At 38.1% G+C, this 26,636-nt stretch overlaps 1 protein-coding gene across 1 annotated transcript in view; it reads left to right on the top strand.

The window, feature by feature from the left end:
• Nucleotides 1-26,636, top strand: part of man1a1 (mannosidase, alpha, class 1A, member 1) — a 172,546-nt gene that overhangs the window by 39,758 nt on the left and 106,152 nt on the right. Inside the window, exons 2-3 of the mRNA XM_036582092.1 lie at nucleotides 1,636-1,732; nucleotides 24,461-24,576. Coding sequence (XP_036437985.1) covers nucleotides 1,636-1,732; nucleotides 24,461-24,576 — 213 coding nt within the window. The remainder of the gene's footprint in view (nucleotides 1-1,635; nucleotides 1,733-24,460; nucleotides 24,577-26,636) is intronic.

Below are 26,636 nucleotides of genomic sequence, written 5' to 3'. Positions count from 1 at the left end.
GTAGCTTGAGATGAGCTTGAGCTTTAACTTTCTCAACAGCAAACCTGAGATGCTCCACAACAGTGTGGTGGATAAGAATAAATAAAGCTTTAGTCTTATCAGTTAAAAGTCTCTGGCCACATCATACGTCTTTGTGTAGTAACATCACACGCACATGCTCAAAAGAACGCCTGGCTCGATGTTTAGGTCTCAGATGCAAAATCACCATTATACTGATGAAGATATGATGACAATAGTAGATAACTTGCCGCTCACATCCTCAGAAGACACGTCATTCTCTGAGTTTTGACTGAGCTCTTCTTGCGTATTCTATCAGTGCGCTCACAATCGTCAGATTCATCCCCTTCGGGAAAGAGGTCTGAAGCACTGCCCATGTTACAAAATGTTCTTCTGCATGTTGCATGCAATTAGACTTTTCCATCAGAGAGGTTTCCAAATCTTAGTGTAGCTTTAATTCAATTTGAATGAAGTCCTTGCTGATGAAGTCCTTGTATTTCTTCTCAAAATGCTGGCATTACAGCAATTTTACTACTGCTTAACTCAGGAATGGAGTTGTCTCACACCACCTTGCTTGCTTTAGTTAAGCTCCACCTACTGGTGCGCATGCAAGCGTCACTCGGTGGCATGCATGTATGTCAGGAATTACTTCACTGTATTACCTATATTTAATTGCCAGTATCAGTGCCAGTACTGATGTGGTGTCGGTGAAACACTGCTGGTCAAATAACAGAAACCCTCTTTTCCATAGGTTACTCGCACAGTAGTTACTGAATAATAAGCCTACGGTTTCAAGAGGTTAAGTTACTAATGATTTCCTTGAAATCTACTGGCGTCTTCATTTAGTGAGTGTAATACTGTGTGTATCTGAACATCTGGAGTGCTTCCCTGGTGCTGGGAGCAGAAGACTTTATCCACTAATCTCTGTTTAGGGCTTCTCAGCCACAATTCTGTTGATGTTTAGCAGGATTAAATGTCTGAATAACAGAATGGAATGGAGAGTTTCTTGGAGCAGTAGTTAATAACTGCAATAAGTTTGAGCTGTTGTTAGCAATGGCCTTAACCTCTAGTAGAGGAGAATTTACCAAAAGACATTGCCCTTGAGGATTACATAGCTGTTTGAACCTGAAGCCCAAAACAGAGAGAGTGTTAGTTTTCTTGTAAGGCTCCTCCTTGGGACTCATTTAAGCTGACTAACTACACCTCACAGCACATCTACCAATTGTGGAATCCTGTTGGGCCAGAGCCGTGTTGTGCTATCCCCACATGTCTTTCCCTATCTGACACTTCAACGATTGTGCTCATTCATATGAGCACATTTTGGCCTGGCAGAATTTGCCAGCTCTTTTCTAGTCAATATGCAGTTGTTTTAAAAAAATAAAAAATAATAAAAAAAAAAAACCTGCTGTGATGATTTGATAAATGAAACTTAATTTAAAAAATACGCTCAGTGATTAGTTGCCAATTTGCAGCACATTTATATCTTATTCTAAGCGTTTTTAGAAATATTTATGAGCTTTTATATCTTTTTTTTATTTTTTTTATTTGACTTCTAAAAAACTGATGACTCACACAGGTTAAAAGTGAAAGCTAAAAGAAATCCGAGTCAACCTTGTTTCTCTCTGACTTTCTCCTCAGATGATGCAGTTTGCTTGGGACAATTACAAGCGCTATGCCTGGGGTTCCAATGAGCTGAGGCCCGTCTCCAAGCAAGGCCACTCCAGTAATCTGTTTGGTGAGTATCTGTGCTGTGTCTCTTTCTGGCCAAATGTCTGTGATTCATTTTCCTACAGCAGCTCTTAGTCATGTCCCTCAGACCAGCAGCAAATTGGTACTCTGTCAAAGCCGCCAATCAATATCACACTCTGCCAGCCCAAGTCTCCACCCTGCTAGAGTCTTTTGAGTTTGTTTGTGCCCCTGAAACATCTTAACAGGATCCTGCTGCATTTTACAAACCTTGACTGACCATTATAAGCTTTTGTGGCTGCTTTGTTATTGATCTGACTTGCCTGAAATGTTGAAAACTTTGAAAACATGAGTATCTTTTCAAGAAAACTTTTTTTTTTTGGGGTTGCTGTCCTTCCACCACTGGGAATGACAGCCTGTATGTTGCTAGCGAATTGAGCTGTAATACAACTGCTATAGTGGGGCAGAATAGCTATGTTTCCATTTGCTTTCTGTGCAAATTGTCAGAGGGGAGATTTGTTTTTGCATGATTTGCATAATTTTTGTCAAGAAAAATGCTTTCATTGAGCATTGATTTGCAACATTTCAGGAATTAATGAACAATTTTCTGCTAATTTGAGTAGAAACGTTTTTTTTCAGCAGCAACATTTCAGCAGTCTCCATACATACATTTTTTGAAGCATTACTGTGGTTTTTGCAAATAATTATTTGGATAGAAACGAATCTGTAGAAATTAAGTGGTTTCAGCGGAAGGTGTTAACTGAGTTTGTTTATTTGCAAGTCCACACAACTCAGTGTGATATAACTATGATTACGCAACAGTATTGAACATGAATCAGTTTTTAGGTTTTAGGTTTTCAGTATTTAGGATTTACACATACTAGGGGTGGGGGGAAAAATCGGTTCTTAGATGCATTGCGATGCGGACGATTCTGAATCGATTCATAAATGTCAAAAAACGATTTTCTTAATATTTAATTTATAGCGTAATGTTGGCGGAACGCCAGAGGACCATCGAGCAAGCGATGTCAGAGCTTCCACCCAACTCTGACTTTTATTGCAACTTTTTTTTTACTCGCAACTTTTATTGCCGAGGATTTGCGTCTGTTCTTAGTCGTTGAAAACTAGGGCTTTCGCACTATGTTGCACACTTTGTAGCCGAGATACAGCGTCTCGTCTCAGAGATTTTTTTTCTGACACAGCGACCCCCCCCACTCTCTACAACAATGCCAAAACCGAACATGTGGGTCACAGAGTCTTATGTCACCGTAACTGCATTTTATCACAGATGAGTGGCAGCCTGCGTCTCATGTGCTTTAAACAAGAGCAGTGAATGAGAGCCTTCCAGTTCACTTGCCACATCATTTCCATTTGTTTTATTAATAAAAGTTATTGGAAGTAAATTCATTATGGATCATTACAAATACTTTGCTTTAAAAGTGCCAGGTCCTCACACAGTGAGAAAATAGACATATATTTTCTCTGTATAGAAAAAAAGATTCATCGATAATTGTTTTATAATCGCATTGCAGCCCTCTGAATCATAATCGAATCGTGAGGTGCCTAGAGATTCCCACCCCTAACACATACCATGGTAATGTATTAATGTGTCAGTCTTAAAGGGTTACAACTGGTACTGATATCAGTCCGTTGTATTGAATCAGTGCATCACTAGTGACATGTATTTGAGTTTTTTTATATAACTGCTGCTTTTTATATTGTCAAGTAAGGTTAACTATGTAAAGAATGCTCATCAAATACACTGGTTAAAAATTGGTCATTCAAATTTAGAATAGAAATTTAGTATGTTTGCAGCCTCTGCTGTGGCTCCTTGTTTTAAGCCAGTTATTTGCTAACATCACAAACAATGTGAAGAACTTGGCATTGCTGATTATAAACAGACAAAACATCAATTTATTTTGACTTATTTGGGTTTGTCTGTGGTTTTACATACTATGGGGATAGACGTGGGTGATGTGGCGAGGTTATTGTGATGCTTCAAGAAATTTAAGATACATGTCTCTGAGTTGGAACTGAGAAAAAAAGAACCGGTAGTGCTACATTTTAAAAAGATACTGTCAAAAACTAAATACAATTTTTATTCAATATTTGGCATACCGCGTTGTTAAACGGAATTAATTTTGCTCTCTTTATAATGACACAAGCAGCTGGCCAGTGTTCTACAAGTACTGATAATGTATTGTTACCTAATTTATCACCATAATGATATTGTCATGTTGCATACCTTTTCTATGGTTTGCAAGCATCTGTTTTTTAGCAGCAGTCATTCTGAATGAGCTGATATGCTTACTTTGTGAACTGAATAACACTGATGGGCAAAAATACGTTCTCATGTGCGGTAACTGAATGATCAGCCACTGTTTTCTGACAAGGCAGTGCTCCAAATGTGGACGGTTTGTAATATAGCAAGCTAATAATTGTGTGATATGAATAAGGAGCACTGTTTAAAAAAAATATCATAGTGCTGTCTAATTTTAATGGTCAAAAAATATTTTTTAACCATACATATACTGTATTGTAACATTTACTGTTGCTTATTTACAGAAATGCAATATAAATTCACAAAAACCAATTATCACCTTTCTTTCAGAGACATTTATGTTTATTGTAATGATTGTTCCTGTTGTACGGGTAAAATACTGTATAAGGATAACTTGTTGAACTACTGATGGACAGTATTTCTAAGAAATTAAATAACTAAAATTTTACAGATTTTTTACCATTATTGAATAAACGTACTTTTACTGTTAATTAACAGGTTTTGTCTGGCACCGCTTTTTACCTTTTAATTTATTATTAATTGTTTAAATTTAATTTTTTTCAATTTTTTGTTATTATTATTTTTGTTTTCTTTACAGTGTAGTTAATGAAGCTGCTTCATCTGTGGCTAATGTAGCTACTCCCACCAGTTACAGGCTTGAACTTTGACTGCAGTCAGTGTGGTCATACTTTAAGTTCAGCCACTCCCTTTAGCTTATAATGACAGCTGGATATCACTGGCTTGAGGTGTAAAGGAAACGTTATTGTCAAAAATAAGTCAGATAATGTTTTCTTTTTTGACAAAATTTTGAACATTTATGCTGAGTGCACCCTTTTTGATTTATGAGACATTATGTAGTATACTTACTTATTTTCTTTGCAAAATAATGTGTGGAATTTGGACAAATGAACGAGGGGAAAACTTGATTTATGATCCTGTCTGACAGCTCTACTGTCAAGTTGGTCCAGTTAAACTGAGTTTGTAAGTTTCTTGATGAAATGAGTTTGCTGTGTAGGAAAGCTTATCATAGAAAATGCATTTATTGTAGCTGCTGCTGTTGTTGCTACTGCTGCTATTGTTGTTAACTGGCTTTTAAGTAAGAGCTTGAGCCCTTTGAACTTGTTGTCCGCTTCTTTCCGCTCTGACTTCCCTGAGTCACTTCAGAGAATTTATCTAGCGTTCCATCTTTTTTATGCACTCAGATTCCTTCAGGTCATCTTCTGAATCACTTTCTCTTCCGCCTCGTCTCATCAGTGTGTAAAGGGCTTTGGTCAAAGGTGAGAATAGAAAATGGACTTTATGAAACATTCATCAGACTGCCTGAGCACCGCTGTACGCAATAAAAAGTTCCAGGCCTCCTCCATCACTTCTTTCACCCAATCAGAGCTTAGCCACAGGATGGGGACAGGGATTTACAGCTCAAATTTGATTAACCTCCTTCATTTAGCCTGAGAGTGAAACCAGTTATATGGACTGACAATGGCATTCATTCAAGTTGGACAGGCACTCACACAGTCAGAATGGCACAGTGGGGCTGATGATGAGCCGAGTAACACTATCACTATCTAGCTGATACACGAACACAGACATGCTACGAAGGATCTTTGACATCAGTCATTGCTACCAAGGTCATGCAGAGCGCTTTGAGGACTGGGAGCATTCCTAGCAGCCTTGTGAGCTAGTCATTTACTTGAATGTTGTGGATCGCCCTGTGGGGGGTGAGGAGTTTATCAAAGACCATCAAGCACTCACAAATGTAGACAGACATGCATATACACGTGTATTTCCAGAGCAAGCCAAAGGTAACCTTCCTCAGTCTCCTATTAATAAAGAAATATTGGACCTGCATTATTAATTTATGTGAGTATTTGGTTAAAGGGGTCTTGCCTTTGAATAAACCACGACCTGATGAATGCTGGCTGCTTCTCTGCTTCCTCAGAACAGACCCAGGCATCAGGCTCCCTTTTGGCTGTCCGAGTTCAGCCTCTGCTCCCAGGTGAGAGTATGTGTGTGTTCCAAGATACCTGCCATATGGAACACACTCTCACACAACATCTGGGAGCAGGAGGAGAACTCGACAGAGAGCCAGGAACACACACACACACACAGAGTCTGCAAAGCCACAGCGGTAAGGGTGGTCTTCTCAGCACAGTAGCTCTTTATTCACAAAGCAGCAGAAAAGCTGTTTAGTGCTTTCCTTCAACATCCAAGGAACTATGTGCTATGCGCTATTACATATCATAGTAAAGCTACACCTAGCCAGCATGGAGGGTGCTCCAGAACCAAGTACTTAAAGATACAGTACTGTGCAAAAGTCAGAGACCACTTATTTTATTGAATTTCCAGTCAAAATGTCCATTAAGTACAAGTTAGTAATTTTTAGGGGTGAAGGAGAAAAATACAAAACACATTATTTGACACAGAGGCCTCAACTAAACACTTGACATTCCACACCTCTAAAGTTCAGTCTTGGAAGTTGGTTGCATTCTCTGATTGTCACAGTTCAAGTAATCAAAAATGTATTCAGTTGTATTTAGGTCTGGACTCTGTGGTGGTCAGTCTCAGAACGCCATTAGCTTCTTTCATCTCCTTTTCTCAGTAAGGGTGTCTTTGACAGCTACTCATTCTCTCAGACTCATAGTGTTGAGTTGTCTTCTCCCAGTGGAAGGATGGACAAACACATGTGGATTTGTTCAGATCTGAAGCAACTTGATTTTCTCCTCTCAAAGATGGGGACATGTTGGTGGGCTACCAGGTCTTGCATGGTTGTTTGGAGTCCCATTTTCTCTGTAGTTTTCAGGGCTTCTTTTTCCTGTAGTTTTCCTTTGACTTTCTTGTACTTACCAGAAACTGACCACAAATTAAATAATCAAGGCTGGTTTCTGATTTTTGCCCAGAACTATGTAGTTTTTAGGTATAGGTAGGTTTTCGAAATATTGCCCTTCTGGTGTCTGTTATACGTAGATACAAGATATATTTTCAGAAAAATGTAGCCATCACATATTAAAACCAGTAATCTAAAATGGGGGGAAAAGAAAATTTGAGTAAGCTAATGTTACAGCTTGTGATTAGAGGTGGCGCAGATCTGACACCAGTAAAAATGCTGGATGCTTGGGTTAGTTGTTACATTACATTACATCTGGGTTGTCCAGTATTATCAGCAAAGGTTCAGTGTGGCTGCAAGTTTACGTTCCAAACAACACTGACCATGTATGCTCCTGCTTGGTTGGAGTAAAAGTCTGCAATAACACTTATCTTTGTGGACAAGATCAGAAACGTCTGCATTATATTAATGGCATACACTTTTATCTAGCGTGACTTATTAATCATGTTACAGTAAGGATGAATGTAACATTGAGTCACAGTCACAGTCACAGGCACAGTGTACTTGCCTCAGTGGGGAATCAAACCCTAGACTGCTGCATGTAGGACAGCGTTGTTAACCCACTATGCTTTTCCAACATGCTAGTGAACATTGGTTGAAATTTTTTTTTAGTTTTTGTAAATAATTTGTGCAGTCACCTTTTAGGTAAACCATTTAAAGTAACTTCTGACGAAAAATCAGCTTTGCAAAGTTTTCTGTTCACCAAAGATGTAGTTGAATGGCCAAGACATGTTTGGTGGCCAGATTTTGCTGTAGTAGTTTTGGTGTAGTTTTTCATGCTCTTAGTTGAATACCTTTTTCCAGCAGTATAAAAACTGGCACTCACAGCATCCATGATTATGATTTGGACAGCACTGTAATCTTTCATGATTTCCTGACTTCTGTTGCTAAAATGAAGTGTTTTAGTGAACTCACAGAAACCAGGTACAATCGGTAATTGTCGTATCTGTGTAAGTGGAGAAGATCTTCTGTCTTCCCACTGAGAGGTGTATTTATACGTTGCTCTACGCAGTTGAGTGATAAAAGAGCCTTGTGTTCTGAAGCCTCCTGATTGTTCATTTGAAGTGTCCTCTGGGACTGCTGGCACAGTGCGCTATAAAAACCGGAGGAATAGCTTTCTGAATGAAAATAGACGAGTGCCGGCAGCACAGCCTAGCAGGCACAACCTAACTGAAGACACAGAAGGAGCTCTTAGTTTATATAGATATTGAAAGCACAAGCAACACATGCGCTCACCCCTGACTCCCACCTCCCTCCCCACTTTCTCCTCACCCCTGGCCAACTGCTCTTTTAAAATCTCAATAGAATTATATTTTTCTATATCTTTTTAGCTCAAGCCCTGAGTTTAAAGTAGCCATCGCCCCTCTTGTGGATGAAACTGTTCTGCACTGGTGCAGATTTTGAGTTGCTGCGCGGTGAAAAATTCATCACGCTTTTGAAAGTGGAGAAGAATGCAGGGGTGAGTGAGTGAGTGAGGAAAAGAGGGAGGGAGAAGCTCCAGCTCTAAGCCCCTGCGAGCTCATTTAGCAGTGGGACTACTGAAGCGTGCCTGGGCATCAGTATCTGGAGCTGCGTGTTTGCAGTAATGACCCAACAGAAGCTCACGCTGGGAGCGGAGCGGCGGACGAGCAAGCGGCCGGACAGGAGCCGCGTGAGACGTGTTTGTGAAGACGTGCTCCGTTTTTAACTTAAAAGCTTGTCTGCTGCTGAAAGCACTGGAGATGACTCTAATTTGTTGGCGAGGCATGCATCGTTCAGTATGAGCCGCTGGTAGGAGCAGACTTAGCTGTGCCTGGTGAGGCGAGCATGCTGCTGAAGTGGGCCTTCGCGTACCAATGCTAATGACTGCTGTATTTGCTTATTTTCTTTCCAGTTGTCTGTAAGCTGAGAAACGAGAGCTAAAGCAGTTTACAAGTGAAATCATTAGACGCATTTCAGGATCTGGCACGCACTCCGTGTTTTCATATTCTTTCATCTTTTGATGCTCACTGATGATTATAAACTGTCTCATGTGACACACAGCCTACCTGCTTTTATGTTATCTTCACTGAACTAAACTTTAGATGTGACCAGAATAAAGAAGATAATTCTAAAATAATCAAGAAGCTGTGTATCATCAGCAATGAAGTTCTGATAAAATTAATGTCCAGAATAAATCAAATTTGAAAAGTGATCAACAAAACTAAAGGCACATGATGACAAAAAAATCTTTAAGGACACAGACAGTAGATGATAAACAGACACTGGTTGTAATGGCTAATTATAGGGTGTTATTTATCAATTAAAAAGTTCCAGTTGCCACAAAATTCTTGAAATATTGAATTAGGAGTGGGTAATATGGGGAAAAATATACCTTTTTTTTCACAACACATCACAATACTTTGACACACAAAATATAGTGGTAGTGTCACATTTAAAAACTATTAAAAGCATAAATACAATGATTATTATTTAACATTTTCACCTGCTATCTAATTAAACAGGACTGGTTATTCTCTTTTTGTAATTTGGCCACCGTTCTATATGTTCTGATACACAATAACAAAAAATATCACAATAATAATAAAACTTTACCTGAAAAAATGAGCGTACATCATTTAGAAGATGAAGAATATTTAAATCCTTCATTTCGTCGAGAATGTAGTAGGTTTCAGCGTCACTCCAAACGTATTTTGCTGTGACTCGTGGCAACGCTGCTTGCTTATTTCCGAAAGAAATCAGAGTAAGAGTTTACGTGCACTGAAAAATCTGACTACTGAGCTAAAATCCAGCTCTCTTTATCAGATTTCTCAGTCAGATTTCTAGACCTCTAAGAAATAGGAGTATGCTGTTTACATGACCGTTTGAATAATCGGATAACTGCAGAAATCCGATCGGACTGTTGAGTGCATGTAAACACATTCAATATCACGGATTATTTATCAGCCATTTCTTTAAAGAGTGTTTAAAACAACCCTGATTTGCTGCTCTAAATTGCTATTTTTCTGATCAGTATTGTAACTGAGATTAAATTGTGATTCTTTTCTATAAGGTCCAGGTCTGTGTTTTTGGCCAAGATGAGCAGAATATCCACTTTTTTCATGATTTGAGGCCTTAACATTGGACATAGTTAACTTGTTATTTAGCTAACGAGTTAGTTTTGGTTGTGTTGTACACTGCACTTGAGTGTTTTTACTGGCTCAGCGTTATTAGGTTACATTTCCCCAGTTAGAACTTAAAGCACAGTTTTTCATAATGTTATAATAAAATTTGCAAAGCTTGCCATTTGAAAATTACACTGTTTCAAATTGCGATTTCTGTGAAAACATTTCATCTTTCAGCCCTGCGCCCAATGCAGCATTATATTATACAGTTAGAGTTATTATAATATATTAAATAGCAAATATTCGTATGTGTGCCTGTGTGGGTTTGTGTCCTTGTGCTTTTACCTCCTAGCAGTGTTGAGGCTCAGGACTTTCCACTGGCTGCTGTGTTGAGATGTGCTTACTAGCAGCTTCTGGCTGAGCGAGACGAGCTTTTCTGCTTCAGCTGAAATCACCAGCCTAATCGCTTCCAGAGGAAGCTGTGTGGATGCCCTGAAGGGAAGAACGACTGAGGAAGCTGAGGAGAGGAAGAGGGGCTGGAGAGATTATGCTAGTCCCATGAGTTCACTGATAAAGCTCATGCTGTAGATGCCATGCCCTCTCATAGTAGGCTCTGTTCTTTAACCACTTTGTCCCCCTCATTGTCTTTCTGCATGATTGAAATCACTGAAGTGGAGCTTGTTTAGCTACGAGGCTCAGTAGATAATTTCAACAGAAGGTTGGATCGGGATGTGGTAGGCCCAGGGACAATTCCTCATGCCTGAAAAATGGATTTAAAAGCATTGCTGCTGAGTGTATAACATGATACCCAATAGTGTTTTCACGTTCAAAACACGGGACATTATCAGCATGCCTGTAGCGGTAAACATTCAGGCTTTGTGCCATTCAAATTTGCAGTCATCATATGTTATTTTACCGAGGTGTATGCGTTCATATTTGCCAAGTCCTATTACACAGGATGTGACTGTAACAAATACAGTGAATATGATGGCCCCTTCGCTTCAAAATTGCTCCAATTTCTAGATATTTCTTCTGTTCTTCATAAAATGTAAGGTTTTCCTTCTGCTATTGCTTACATGGAAGCCCATTGCTACAAAGTAGAGGGGAAAAAAGCCATAGCTGTTTTTCCCTCTGCTTCAAGCAGCAATACGTCAAACTTTTGACTGGTTTTGAAACAAAAGCCCTCATTCACCAATATCTTTCTGTGTTTTTTCCTAAATGTGTTCTTGAGAAAGATCCTAAGAAAAAATCTGTCAGATTCATGACATGTTTTAAACCACAGAATTCTTCCCACCTTAGTGCGTTTTAGTGTGTGTGTAGATTCTGTTCTTACTTAAGAACAAATCCTGACTAAGAAAACATTGGCGAATGTCAGAATGTTCTTGAACACTGTGCAAGTTGGTTTTATGAAGAAATTTACAAAGATTTTTTTTCTAAATAATGACTTAGTATGTTGAAATATTTACGTAGTATCTCTAAATAACTTGGTATATTGAAATACTAACTTACTATGTCAAATGACTTTTTGTCTAATAATATCATTCTATGTTAAAATAATGACCTCTCGATATTTTTACTTATTTTCAAAATAATGACTTTTCAATCCCAAAATTATTACTTACTTTCTTGGAATTTAATAATATGTTGGAATTTTGTCTTAACTCAAAATCTTGAACATAAGTCGTCACTTTAAGATCCAAAGTGAATATTTTGAGAAAATAATTGTTTTGAGGTGTCAAATTTGAATGAAAAGTTAACGTTTTTAAATGTTTTTAAATACTGAGGCTTCGCTATTCACAGCCAAGGCGTGATCCTCTTTCAAGTAATGCATCAAGTTCTGTTCACACATTAGCCCTCCTGATGAGTTCCCTAGAACTGTACCAGGCCACTTCTTGGTTGATTGCCACATCAGAATTATGGTAATAATCCCTTTTTGAATAATTGTTATTGAATTTCGACATGAGTTCAGATGTGAAAGTTGTTTTGGTTGTCAAACGGACCATTGAGAATGTGTTATTAGAACATATGGATCAAGATGTGTTCAAGTGACGTGGCTGGCAGTGGCTAGCATTTGTAGAAAATGTAATATATTTAAAAAAAAAAAAATCCTTGTAATACTTTTTCTGACATGCGCAGCAAAAGAAAAGGTGCTGTTGGCACAGAACTGGCAAGAAAATTTGTCTCCAGGTCATGCAAGGATGTGCCGTTCTGCAAATGCTCAATATGGCGCTATCTTGCATGGTCTTGGCAGGGACACTTCCTGACAGATATTTCTGAAAGTTAACTGGCACAGGGACATTCCAGGTTCTACAAGATTCTCTGGTTATGATGCCTGTCTTTCACGAGCTAAAATGAGCTGCCATCTGTCACACTGGCTTGACTGGCTCCACTCAGGATGCAGTCAGATTTGGTACTGTGATAGGCAGAGGATTTGGTCAATAATTCAGCTGCTCATGGTTGTTGGCTTGGATCTGCTTTGGACAGTGGAGAGTGTTTCAGCCTTATGCCTTATGTTCACAATTGAATTATCAGTCTTGAACACCCTCGACCAAGGACACTGCAGTCTTTATTGACTGCACACATGTTAATGGCTTTGGTCCAAGTAGCCATAAATCATGGTCCAAAGTGATTCTAATGGTGGATGCAAGAAAAAAGGCTGTTCCACAGAAATCATCCACTGAAGTAGCCTAGAACGCTATGGCTCCTTTCTGTTTGGAGAAGTTTCAATAGGCTTCTCAATGCTTGTGCTTGATCTGTTTCCTTGCTTTCCTACGAGCAGTAGACATTGCGTATCACCTGTTGCCCGGAGCCCTTGACTGCAGTTCTTATTTTTGCCACTGAAGATGCAGAGCCTGAGGCCTAAATAGTCACATGCCTTATAGATATTTTTGCCTTTTTTATCCCGTTTAACTTGTCTGTTTGGTCTGACATGGAAGTAACTACATCAAATGAAATTTTGTCAAAATTTGTCAAAAATGTAAACACCATTGTAATGACTAGGGGTGGGAATCACAGGGCATCTCATGATATGATATCACGATATGTTGCACACGATAATGATATCACGATACTGCAATTCTGTGATATATTGCAAGACAGTTCTCTCCGATACATCACTGTATCTGCGTGTCACCATTTCAATGTAAATTGAAATAAACTGCCAAACAGCAGAACTGTTCTAGGGTTAAAATGTCTAAAGGTAGGACACCTTCATTTTTGACTGCACTCTGTGGACGAATGTCCTTGCAAATAAACCCAGCGATAGACTTAGTAATACTGGTCAGGATGATGAAGAAGGTGGCTATGCATGTTCGTTGTGTTGCCCCTCTTTAAAATCTCATAGTATTTGCTGCATTAGGGGCTGTTGACGGATTTGGTGATAAACATTCCTAGCCTGTCAAGGGCTATGTCTGGCCATTGAGGTCTCTCTGGCCTTTTGACAAGGTGCTTGAAGATCTTTTTCCACACTCTGACCTGGATATGGAGCCTTCAATGGGTCTAAGAAAGAGCACGATCAAGGACATTAATCACAACAAATGGAGATGAAAAGGAATGCGTCAAATGTCAAGGCTCCAACTGCGTCTGTTTCTGTATTCTGTTGTTAGTCACTAACTGCGTGACCAACAAGCTGCATAAGAAACTTCCACAGTAGATCATGTGACTAATCTGAGGGGGGAAAAAAGATAATAGAATGTTTTTTTGCCTGTTAACACTGCTGTGGTAATGTTAATTTCTGCTAGTGCCTCTATGGCATTTCCAAAGTTGAAATATGGTTGTGTGTCAGTTTTCTTTGAGGCATTTAGAAGCTAGTAAGCAAGATGTCCTTTTGCTGGCTTATACCATTCTTTTCCTCCTTGGGGTTTGTTTTTGTGTTTAAAAACACATCACACAAAAACTACAGTCTGTGATTTGGTTATTTTGTCTAAGTCTAGAGGCCCTTTTCTGTCAAAATAGGTGGTTCTTTGATGTGTTGAGGGACAAAACATACCTAACTCTGACTAGGGTGACAAAACTAAGGCTGCAAAGACAGTGGTGTTCCTTTCTTTGTCTATTTGCATTGTAGGACGCGCCCCTCACATTTTTAAGCAGTTTTCAAAGCTCAACTAAGGGTGAAAGTATCTAAGACTGGGGGATGCTTTGTTGCTCTTTAAAGGTTTATAACTCATGAGAGCTGTTTTGTCCCAGGCTCCTTCCTTGAAGCTGTTCGGGCACTGAGGTTTCTATCGCTGTTATTTCACTTCGCTGGATGTTTTATTAACTTATGTAGCATTTTCCTTGTATTTGTATCCTACTGGGGTGTCATAACATGATGCTTAAAAAAATAAATCATATTCTGTTTAGGCTATTCAAACAAGAAGGAAACTTGTGTAATAAATCATTTAAAAAAGAAAAGGAAGGAAGGGAAGGTATTGTTGCCTGTGCATAGCCATCTAATTTAAAATAAATGAAAACAGAATCTGTTCTTGAGTATTGTTTCCTGCACAGTGCAGTACTGCTTTAATATATAGCAGGGCTCTTTTGACTCTTGTGTTTTTGGTGTAGTCTAGAAAGAGTTTAGTTCATTATTATTAAATAAAGCATTGTATCTCTCCAGTTTAATTTTGCATTGACTCATTTAGCTCATAAAACAGTCTTTCATGATCATTAGAACATTCAAGGAACTAGGTAGAACAGTTATTGACGAAGATAAGAGTTGTTCTAATGTTCTTTCCTTTGCATTTCTGCTTGCTTGGTCTCCTCAGAGATCTACGGCTGCTGGAACATTAGATCTGTTTCCTTGGAGCAGCTGCAGTGCTGTTCTTTCCCCTCCCTAAGCTGTTTTGGCTTCTCTGGCTTGTTTCACTCATTTAGACTTGTCATCTCACTCTGATCTGAAAATAGGCTTTTCTTCTGCAAGCCTATGGCAGAAGGAGCACGGCCCTCATTGTTTGTTGTTGCCAGCTTGCCTGTGGTTTAGAAAGCTCACTCAACAGCGAGATATCAACTCTCGTGTAACATGGGGGAGCGTACATCTGTGGGGTGAAGATACACACTCACAGAGGCTCTGGTGTTTCTTTGCAGTTTTAAGACAGAGTGATTAACTAACTAATAGACTAACTGTCTATTAAGAGAGTAAAAGGAGATGTTTTGATTTTTCATTCTCTCTTATGGTCATTCTGACCAGGAGCAGTTCTGTTTATGACCTTAATCATGTTTATTAGTCATTGTCATTGTTCCCTACAGGATCATCGCTCCTATCTGCTGCTTCTAAGTCTTTAAGTCTTTAAAGAGCTGAATGAGGCTTGGCTCAGCAGCAGGTGTTCCTTCATCTGCCAATAACTTCGTATTCTGGGATTTCCTCTGCTACCCCAACAGTGTCGTCTCTTTCCTGTGTTTGTCTAGGGAACGCATAGTAAAGAGCTTTAGACTCCGGAATGGTGTATAGGCTGGCGTAGACGCCCACGCTTGAGCTTCGAGATTCATTAATGAACAAATCAAAAGATTCACAGATTGTTCTTTCAAGTTTTCAGTTTAAGGGATACAGAAAATATCTGAATTCGGGCTGTCGCTACTGATTATATTAGTAATCTAGAGATCTACCTTAATCAAGTAATCATGCACTCATGTATATACAGACATAAGTGGCAATGGAGGTCTGCACAGGCATGAAAGCCTGAGCCCATCCTTACCTGTGACTTTAGACAGTGAAATCAATTTTCAAGTAAATTTTAATGCTGTTTTTGAGAAATTTTGAGATATCTTGAATTAACTTGTCAAGTCAGCATTCTCAACACGTTTCAGACTTTTAACTGATTTGGATTTCAGATTAAAATACTTTTGCTCTGAATGACCTGACACCTTAATTATGTTTATTTTATTAAAATAAGTGATTGAACGTTCCATTTTGTCACTATCAAAACAATCATAACACCACTGAAACTTTACCAAATGTTTTGGTACTGAGTATTTCGGTAGTGACCGTTTTAGTAAATTTTGAGCAAAACTCGAAAATGCTAGCCAGCTCATGACTAGCAAACACAGCTTTGAACAGTTGTACACACAAAATCATAATATTTTTATTAAAACACAAAGTTTACTTCATTGCAGAAAATGTTTCAGTATTGACATTTCTTAATGTTACACACGGCTTTTGGGACACATTTACTTAAAACAAAGGGGTCTAACTGTTCACCATGTGGTCATTAGGGACAGCCTCACTTCCTGCTCTAAAATGCAGGGGCTTGGCTAATTTAAGACTCTGCCTATGGACTAAAACTGTGTTTTGGTAGTGGGATGAAAACGGGACAAGTTAAGTTTGAGTTAAGTTTTTTCATTTCAATGTTAAACTCATAATAAGTCTCATTCTTTCTATCTCTGTTTGTTATGCATATCGTAGCAGTCCAAAGAAAAAAAAATCTCAAATAGTTGCTTAGCTTAGCATTACTTAGTTACTTTCAGTAACTTTAATTGAAGCTAAAGTAAAAAAATGTTATTTTAAGTAATTTGTTAGCAATTCTATAGATCCATTCACAGTCACCATTAAAGGTTTACACAATGTAAAAGACAGTTGCTATGTTCAAATAATGCAGGGAAACAAATTGATTTTTGACACCAACTCTATGCTCTCAATGATTCTGAATCAGTAATTAGTTTTTTTTCCTCATTTCAAACACTTATTTAGAAGACCAACTTCCCTGCTCTTTCATTTTTGTCAGTAGCTGAATGTCTTCAGTCCTCTTGGGAGTTAGTTTAGCACCATTTGGAGGTCTGTATTCAGAAGGTGGGATGTCTGTATTAGCAGGTGTTGTCTGGCAATAAAGTGCTTGCTCTCTTGGGTAAGCCAAACCAAAGTAAACCTGTTTCTAATGCACCTACAGGGAGGCTGCTGACAGATGGACTGTCACGAACTCACACGTTTCACAACATGTTTGGTGACCTTCAGCTTGACTTTAGCAATTTCCACTCTTCAGACATGCTCCTGTTGACTTGTCTTTTGTTGCACTTGGGCTTGTGGTTCAGGTTTGACTAAGCTGGTGTATTTAGTTTAACTGCTTGCTTTAGACCTTTTGCAAACAGGGCTGTAAATATGCATTAACACATTGTGATGCGTTGATCTGAAGGTGGCCATTTATCTGCATCAATTACAATATTAATAAGGAGTTTCTAGAAGATAGTAGGAGAAATGCCCCTAATAACCCATATACCATATAAGCCCAGTTGCCTATTTATTGTAAAATATAAAAAAAAAAATGCACAAAAAATTAAATATTGGCCACCCTGTCTAATAAACACACGTTTGTTACTGTGAGTTTTGAGCAAAAATCTCGAGATATTACTGTGAAAGTGGTGGGAGTGTCCTAAACACATAGCAAAATCACCATGAAAACTTTAAAGGTGGCCCTGGAAAGAGAAGAAATGCTAAAATCTGGGAACAATGTAAGATAAATGTTAATACTGTTCACAAAATATAGAGATTAATGAGTGAATCAAACAGCTAAGATAATAGCAGACTGGACAGTTTGAGTTATTACATAAAAATAACTTTTAAGCTATTTTTATTTTATTCCTAGGCTGTATTTTATATATTAGGAATTATTTACAAGTTGGGCTTAAATGGCACACTGTCATTGCTAATCCTTACAGATACGCTAACTGTACCTCAGGAAAAAAAATCTAATAGAACAAAAAGATTTAAAATCAATGCATATCTCATTATTGTGTTTCCATTGTAAGCGATCTACTGAATGCCTACATGTACTGTTGAATGTTGTGTATGATTACAGAAAATGCTTAAATTTCTACTTCTCACTGCAGGCCTTAATAAACCCACTGATCCTTTTCAATGGCATTTGTCAATAGAGTTTAAATGGAAGTGTGATGTCTATACAGGGATGCTGCAATCTGAGGAAAAGAATCACAGATTTTACTTTTGGATAAATTAAACAAATGACAGAATATGAAATATGAATAGTGTGAATGGCTACATTTCAGCACGTCAGCACTTCTCTGGCTTCATCATAAAAACCTGTTTGCATGAGTTTACATTCCACCTTCTTTGAATTCTATGTACAAACCTCATAGTGCAACTATGTTGAGGATTTTTCATGCTGTGTCTGCTTTGCTCTCAAGTACCAAACACAAGGGTGACACAGCGATGCTTAAACTTCCCTTGCTGTTTTCTAACCTTCAGTTTACAGTTATTTACTGTTTTTTAAAACATAAACAAATAATTTAATACATAAATAATAAAATAAGTGCAGATTAGTCCGTTAGTCGACTAGTCGAGGGAATATCCCGAGCTTAAGTACGTTGTGTTAAAATGTTTTATTAATAATGCTATCTAATTTAATGTTTATTACTCCTTTTTAAAGCATTTCTGTTGTTGATAAGCTTGTGATCATAAGCTTTACAGGCTTTATAAAGTAGTAATTATTCTGATAGAAAACACTGACTGGGCAGCTTAAATGGTACAACATTTAAATAAATCATAAATCACTTGATCATGAGAGAGACTAATCTTTCAGTTCATTATAAAATCTAAGTAATAGCTGCAAAATAAAAAATACGTTTACTTAAATTTAGGTGGGCTTATTAAATCAAACTGTTGTGAGGTCAGAGATTTGCACCCATGTTATGTCCAGCTCCTGTACACAAAACCGAGCACAGCGTGGTGTGAAGGCCCTGAGGCAATGAACAGTGAGTTTCAGAAAACTGCCCCAGTCACCTCTTACTGGCCCAAAAGCAGTAAAAGCTGTCATGAAAAACAGGAAGAGAAAAATGCTGACAAATGGACACTCCAATAAAGTGTGCAGTCTGTCCTCTGTTGACCTCTGTACAGCTGCATCTACGCAGGGTCCTAAATGACGTTTCCTGTGCCATTGTTTCCACAGCACACTGGAAGAGTGATGTGATATTTGTACTTTACTCTGTCTGCGCTGAAGCTTTTTGCTGAAGCTGTAATCTTGTTTTGAGATGTGTGCAGAATAAGCCACTAAAAGTGCCTCCATTACCGCCCATTGGCATTTAGGCTGGATGTTTTAGAAATATATTTTTCATTTATTTATTGGAAGAATGAATGAGGCTCTAAATTACAGCCAGGTTTGCTTCCCTGATGTTTTCCCTACTACCTCAAACAAGGCCCAGACTGCCAGATGATCAGTATAGCTGATTGGCAATGCTTCACTTCTCTAAGCAATTGGCAAGCAAGGCAGGATTTTTATAATTAAAGCACAAAAAGCTTTGAGGCCCACCTGCTGTGGCTGTAATCAGTACCGATGAATAGTACTGCTCATCCTGTTTTAATGTAGCTGATAAATGTGTCCTCTCTAACCATCTGTTGAATTTGTGCTTTTTTTTTCTCCTTTCATTTTTCTACCCTGCACTACATGCTTTACAACATCTGCAACTCCATTAGCTGACTCAGTTTCCACAGCTGGCTCTTTGACACCTCAGTAATTGGTATTGGTTAGTGCTGCTAGTCATGCAGAGCTGGCTTTTTGCTTCTGGTGTTGAGGGGCTTAACAGGCAGGTATGGTGTGCGTTGTGTTTAAGTACCAAATTTCTCCTTTTACATTAATTGTGATTCATCAATCAAGACATGATTGGTGTCCCAGGCTAATGTAGCTAACAGGCAATGAAAGCTTATACCCCACCAATTAGCATTGTGCAAACTGCATGTCTAACACGCTTGCCTCAAAAATGATTACATAATGGTCTGATTGCAGTTGTTTGAGCTAACTGCATATATTTAAGATGACCACAATTGTTATTCACAGTTGTTTCTGTAGCCATTTTAACATTTGGTTGCTAGGAATTTAAAATTTTTATTTAATTAGTTATTAAGATATACAGATGTGTGTGAAAAGAAAATATACTCATTGTTAATTTTATTTCATTTAATGCTTACAATAATGTTTTCTCCAGTACTCAGAGGGGTGAACGCATAGTGAAAGAGTCTATCAAAATTAGAAAATAGTTCACTGCAAACCAAAGAAATATTGTCTGATATCTTCAAATATAACTTCATTGACGCTCCAGAAGAGTGGAATGTTATTCTTTTTGCGAAGTTTTTCCAAGAACTCTGGTGAGTGTAAAACGGCATGGTTTTCAGTACAGAGATCTGCATTTGTTAATGTTTGAGTGAAAATTTGTTTCCTGAGAAAATCAATCAGAGTAAACTGTTACAATGTTGGGAAACACATTGTTTATAGTGTATATGCCAGATTTTGTGTGCAAGTTACCCAAAAAGCTAGGCTATATGAATTTTGTATGTAGGCTGTGTGAATCTGTAGCTGGTTATGTGTACATATACATGTACATGTGGGGGAAAAGCTATTTTGAATGTAATTTTGTAACGTGGAGAACACACAGATAATACAATAGCAATACGTAGGCATTGCACTACTGTTGTATGCACTGCAGATTGGTTTTCTGTATGGTTCAACTTCGAAGGTGAGTCAGTCCCACTGACCCCAAGTGGAGTCCCAATGGAACACTTCTCCAGCCAGGACAGCCAGAACTTTGGAACTTTTAACGGAATTGTTCATCCTAACTGGATACAGATAAGCACGAGCATACATGCGCTACCTGGGTAGTTGCAGGCCCATATTTTATTTTCAGAACTCCTTTTATTCAAAAGCTCTCATTTTTCTATTTTCTTTTAAATGGCCATTCTGTAGTTGTTTTGACTCAGAGTAACCCCTACTTTTGCTTTCACAATCATGAATCAAACAAAATATGAATGTAGTGTGTTTTTATTCGTTGTTGTGGCAAAAACACGTGACTAAAAGAAAGTAGGAACCACATTTGTCGAGGCACATCATGGGTCTTACGGAAACATCAAAAGTTCTAACTTCTGCCTGGGGCTATAGCACCTTTAGGAGCCAGTGGTGAGTAATGTGTGTTTGAGGTCAAGCAATGTCTGCCATAAGTATCGATAATAGGATAAAAAGGGCCAATTTGACCTACAGTTATTTTTCTGACCATTATTTTATCAGCTAAAATTACATGACTGGTGTCAAATGTGGGAAAAAAATACATAACATAGCTAGCAACAGTAGTAGCAGCGATACCTGTCTAAAAAGGCAGTGTGTCTGGATGGATGTACTCAGCGTGGCCAAATGTTTAAAGTTGGATAATGGCTTTCTGCACTGCTTAGTCCCACCTCACTATATACACTTGGGGCAATTTGAAGTAATGTTTAGTGACAGTCCAGGCGCTCAGCCAAAAGCACTGCATTTGTTCTTGCGAAGAGACAAAAAACATAATGAAAGAACTCTCTGGAGTGATTTATTACTTTGAGAGAGTGTAATTAGGTAAAGGTTTGATGTTGATATTACAAATGTGTTGTGCAGTCCTATGTGGCTCTAATATTCACCTTGTGCACGAAAGGCTAATTTGGCTCTTTCATTGTAGATCTGCAAATGTAGCAGATACAGCTATACTGAGTGGAAACATCCCAGTTCAGTTTTTAAAATTGTTTTTATAGTTTAAATAATTGTGCTTTCATGGATAATAAAGCCACACAATCTAAGTAAGATGAATGATTGATTGTTAATCTCATGATAAATACTACAATATAATCATCATTTTTAGAGTGTGCGTAATGTGTCATTCTGGCCTGATTTGTTTTTGGCATATATATATATATTTTTTTATTATTATAATTATATTTTATTAATATAATTATTATTATTATTTTTTTTTAATTATCGTTTTATGGTGTGTTTTAAAATTGGCTTAAGATCAGTTTTGATCAACTTACTTCAGGCATATCAAACTGGGAACCTTCTGGACCAAAGTGCTGCTGAGATTGGCATTTACCCTCATCTTACACTCTGAATTCAGTTAATGAAGGCCTTGCTAATGAGCTGACTCAGGTGTGTTTAATGAGTGTGCAAAAGTCTGCAGTGTTTTGGCCTGTGAGGACTGGAGCCTGACACATATGAATTACTTGATTTAGCTACTGGTTAGTTTAATACTCTGCATTGAAGTAATTTCATTTTTTGTATGTGTGTAGTGATATACAGAGGTGGCTCAATACTGCTTTTTCTGTTCTGATACTGATACAGATACGTTGTGTTGGCCAATAAAGATGCTGGTCTGATATTTGTATTAATATATGTTTACTGCTTTGGTAGTCACTTGCTTCATCCCCAAATGTACTGTCCTCACCCCTTTACTTACAGACTAAATCCTGGAGTTTACAACATTGCTTGAACAATTGATCTGCATTTCCTCTCACTGTCAGCTACAGTTCTAATTTCACATCAAATTAATATTGACCCATTAGTGGCCGGGATTACTATTTCTGCATTTACTTCTATACCAATTTATTTGGCTTTTCCAATTGAGAATTACATCAAGGTGTTTCACATGTTACCTGCACTACAGACATATACCAGGCTACCTATGCTGCTTGGTCTCATACTCATGCAACCTCTTTTGAAAATGAGCTAGCTAGTCTGATGATGCCATTTCATATCATCACTGTCCAATAAAAAACATGTATCTCCATTTTTTTTCTGCATCTTTTCAACACGCTAGCAGTCCTTCATGATGTGTGAAAATTTCATGATGATTGGACAAAAAGAAATGCTTCAAAATCACTTGGAATGAAGCCTCTTTATATTAACTTACATTGAAAGGTAAGAGTGTTTTTGCCCTGTCCCGTAAAGTTAATATTTTGGAGATACTTGTTTTTCTTTGGATAGCGACGATATATTAATGGTGTAATTGTAACTAGGCATTCTTTAACTAATAGAAAAAAATTCTAGGGAGTTAGACAACTTTAATCGCTAACATCTTAGAGAGTTAGAAAGCTAGATACACGTTCAACAGTTCCTTTTAAGCTTATTTAAACAGTCAGAAGTTACTAGCGAGTCATTAACATTCATTTTTTTGTGATCAATGTTTTTTTTTATTTGTTTCCTGTTAATCAAGCAGCATTTTATCACAACATTACAGAACTGCAGGAAATCAAAAAAAACAAAAAAACATCACAAATCTACAGTTGCATTTGACCAGATTAGAATAGCACTAAGTTTTCTGCTTTGTTATTTTTCTGGCTAGATTTGTGACCTTTCCACAAGAACATGTTGTATTATGGATGAGGATTAACCTCAGAAATACTGGTGCTTGTATCACTTAGTCTCACCATGGAAATATGTCACTTCATCTTTGTCAAATTTACCAGGATTGAAATTCGAAGATGAGTCTAAAATTGAGGGAAGTCACCAAACACGCAACAATGTGGGAGCTGAATAAAGAATACACTTTATTTGTGGAAAAATTTCATCAGCTAATGTCTACAGAGTGATGAAATGGTGGATAGGTGAAAATAACTATGATGAAAAGGCTAGATTAGCCATGTTAGCTGGAGATGTTACAACAGCTTGCTGTCAAAAAATTAGTTGGCAAAAATGTAAATGCACACACATACTGGCAGGGAGAGTGCCACGTAGCTGTGATCCGTAGACAATTTCCACAACCACCGGCTCCAATGAGTGAATATCTACTCACTGCTGAGCACTTGCTTTCTCAAATGCCGACAGCTTTTGAGGGGCAACATGAAAACTGTTCCACTGAAAGTGGCTGGAAACAGCACTAGCTTTAAACACAAACTGCCTGTTAGTCAGCAGCAGTGAAATGGTACTTTCCCTCTGGCTACAAGTTTATTCTTTCCTCCCACCTAATTTTTCCTCTGCTTATCAGCTAAGAAACCATCAAAACCGAGATAAAGTTGTTGTTGGAGGTGGTGTAACCCAACAGTGACTGCTTACAGCAGAAAAACCTCGGAAATAAGGAAAAAGGCCATACAGTTAAAAGGCCCAGTAAAGCGGAAGGTTGCCATGACTCGTGAGTATATTTTGTACATGATTGCGATGGAATGGCACTCTTGCTCAGTGGCAGAAAGTAAACTTGAAGCGTAATAGCCACATGCTCACATTTTAGGCCCCAGTGTTGAGATGAATTGTTGCTCAAACACCATGGAAACAAGTTTTTATCTTAAAGCAGGGGTGTCCGACCTCATTCACAAAGGGCCGGTGTGGCTGCAGGTTTTTATTCCAATCAAGCTGGACCACACCTGATTCCACTCATTAGATTGGTTGGTTGCAGTCTTCAAACAGTTGATCATGTGAGCTCCTTCTAGCTTGCAGCTAAATTGGCCCTTTGTGAATAAGACAGGACATTCCTGTCTTAAAGTTTCAAGATGAACACTACTAAAGCAAAATACACATTTTATTTATTCTCTTCTCATTCACTTTGTGTAATTCTGCTGTTTTCCTTTGGAAACAGCTTTAGGTAATGTGAGAAAGAGATGCTCTCCAGACCCCTTTGATTTCCTTCAGAAGCTGTGTAAACTACAGCCTTGTCTTTGCAGCCAGAGTTTACTTGCCCTCTGAAGAGGATTTCCAGAGAGATGAGCCTCAGTGACTACAGCTCTCCACCCCCGAGCTGTTATCATCCAGCAGCCCCAGTTTCAGCCCAGCAAGTTCTCCACAGAGGCACTCACTGTTTTCTTACTGTGTTTTTGCTCTTCATTCACAGGCAGTCTCAAAGGAGCCACCATTGTGGATGCTCTGGACACTCTCTACATCATGGAGATGTATGATGAGTTTGAAGCTGCCACGGAGTGGGTGGAGAAAAACCTTGACTTTAACATGGTAAGAGCGGCACTCAAGTCCTCTGACTCACCCATAGACATCAAGAAGTGTAAGAATATTTTAGAGCCTCGCTCACTGTGTGAGCATTTTCAGAAGTGAGAGACTTGCAGTTTTTCAGAAGTTGAAAATGAGGAACAGCAGTTGGGAGGGCTGTGAAACTCGCAATTCGATTCTGAGTCACATTGCCGAGATGTGAATGTGAAATTTTTAATGCATCTCCATTGTTTATGATTTTCTCCTGTTACTGTCATTAATCAATACTATTGTTAGTTTAGTTCAATTTGAATGTAGCTGAAAGTCTGGACGCTTGTTAGATCAACATCTACTCTAGCTACGTTGTATTTGGTCTTATTTGATTTGTTCAACTTTTGATTCTTTGTGTCACTTATTGTATAAAGCTCATAACAATTTTTTAAAACTGTTCGACCTGTCAATCTTTAAGTAATGCACACAGAAGCAGTGTATGTGCTAATGCCTCCTTCTACTGGAGAAACTTCAGACTGCTACATGTGCTTAAGTAAATGAATGAGTTCCAAACCACAACCATGTGCTATCCAGCTTAAAAAAGAGGTGATTATTTTGGCGTTATGCTGGAGTTGCTCTGGAATTCAGCTGTAGATGCATGTGGGAAACAATGAAGCACTACATTTTCATAATTTACCAATCAGGGCACTTATAGAAAATGCTTTGAATTTTCCTTAGAGGGTGTATTTTACTCTGATTTTCTACTTTGTATGTCTCAGTTTTACAACTCTGAAAATACTGAAAAAGATGGCGAGCCATTTAGCATCTCCTGAGCTGCTTGATAAGCAAAGCATGTTTTTATATAATATTTTATGTAGTATATCTTTGGCATAGTTTTGGGCATTTTACTTCATCTACATAAAATTTGAGACAAATTTGTTACTGCAAATGTGTGTATGAAAGAGATTCTGCATTTACGTTCCTTCAAACCAGGCTGTGCCAAAGTATTCTATTTTCTAAAGTGTCTGGCTGCACATAGAGACAGAGCACATATAGGCCAGACAGCTTAGCACTTTCCTTTGATTTGCACTGTGTGCTTCTTTGTATTGGTTTCAAACTAAAATGACAAATGTGCCAAAAAGCTGTTGCGTGGTGGGTTGCAGAACAAATAAGATTAAAAACCTGATTTAAGGTTTTACATGATTCCAAGATGCAAAACTGAACCAAAAAGATATCATAGTAGGTTAAAGCTGTGAACGGACAGGAGGGCTCCGTAACCACAGGAACTTTATGGGATCCTGGGATCCTAGTATCCACATCTGTGTGTGCAGCAGATTGAAAATTTAAATATTTGTTGTTAAAATGGTATCCAATTCCCCAGATACATTAGTTTAGCTAGTTGTTAGCAATGTTAGCTTGCCCTAGATTAGTTTGTTTGCTAGATGACCACGAGGGTAATAATAATAGTAGTTCTAATATGTAATAGTACAGCTGTACTTGAGTATTTTGCTCTTATAAGACAATAACAAGATGACAAGTTCATATGTATTTGATTCAAATCGATACAGAACAAGCAGGATGTTGATAATAGTTCTAATAATGTGCAGCCTAATCGTAGTCTATCGACTTGAGCATACTGATAACAACTTTAGCTAACATTAGATATCTGGATGACAATATTGACTAGATTACCCTACCTGGTGATTGTTAGGTGATGGTAGAAATCAGAATAAGTGATATCTGGCCATTTCTTCAGGCAGAAGTATATTTAAATAGGCTGGTGTTGATCTTTTATGTTAAAGCTTTTTCAAGACACGGTGTCCCGCTATTTCCATTCACTCTCTCAAACTTTGTGGAATGCTTACCCCCCAAGGGGCGTGGTATTCCCTCCGATGACAGGATGCTCTCTGTCTCTAAGTTTATTTTACAGTGGGGGGAAATGCAGAACCTATATAAAACTCAGATTATGATGTTTTGTAAATCAGTTTAGAATCTTTAAGTGAGAAGTGGCTTTTTAGAGTGTCAGTGTCTGTGTTCTTTCTCTTTCTAAGATCCCATCGCACAAAAGTATCATGTGCTAATGGTCCATGATACTA

The sequence above is a fragment of the Colossoma macropomum genome, unplaced genomic scaffold (genome assembly GCF_904425465.1).
Source record: "Colossoma macropomum unplaced genomic scaffold, Colossoma_macropomum, whole genome shotgun sequence".
Classification (NCBI taxonomy): Eukaryota; Metazoa; Chordata; class Actinopteri; order Characiformes; family Serrasalmidae; genus Colossoma; species Colossoma macropomum.
The sequence above is the reverse complement of the archived record's forward strand: the minus strand, read 5'-3'. Positions and strand labels throughout refer to the sequence as shown.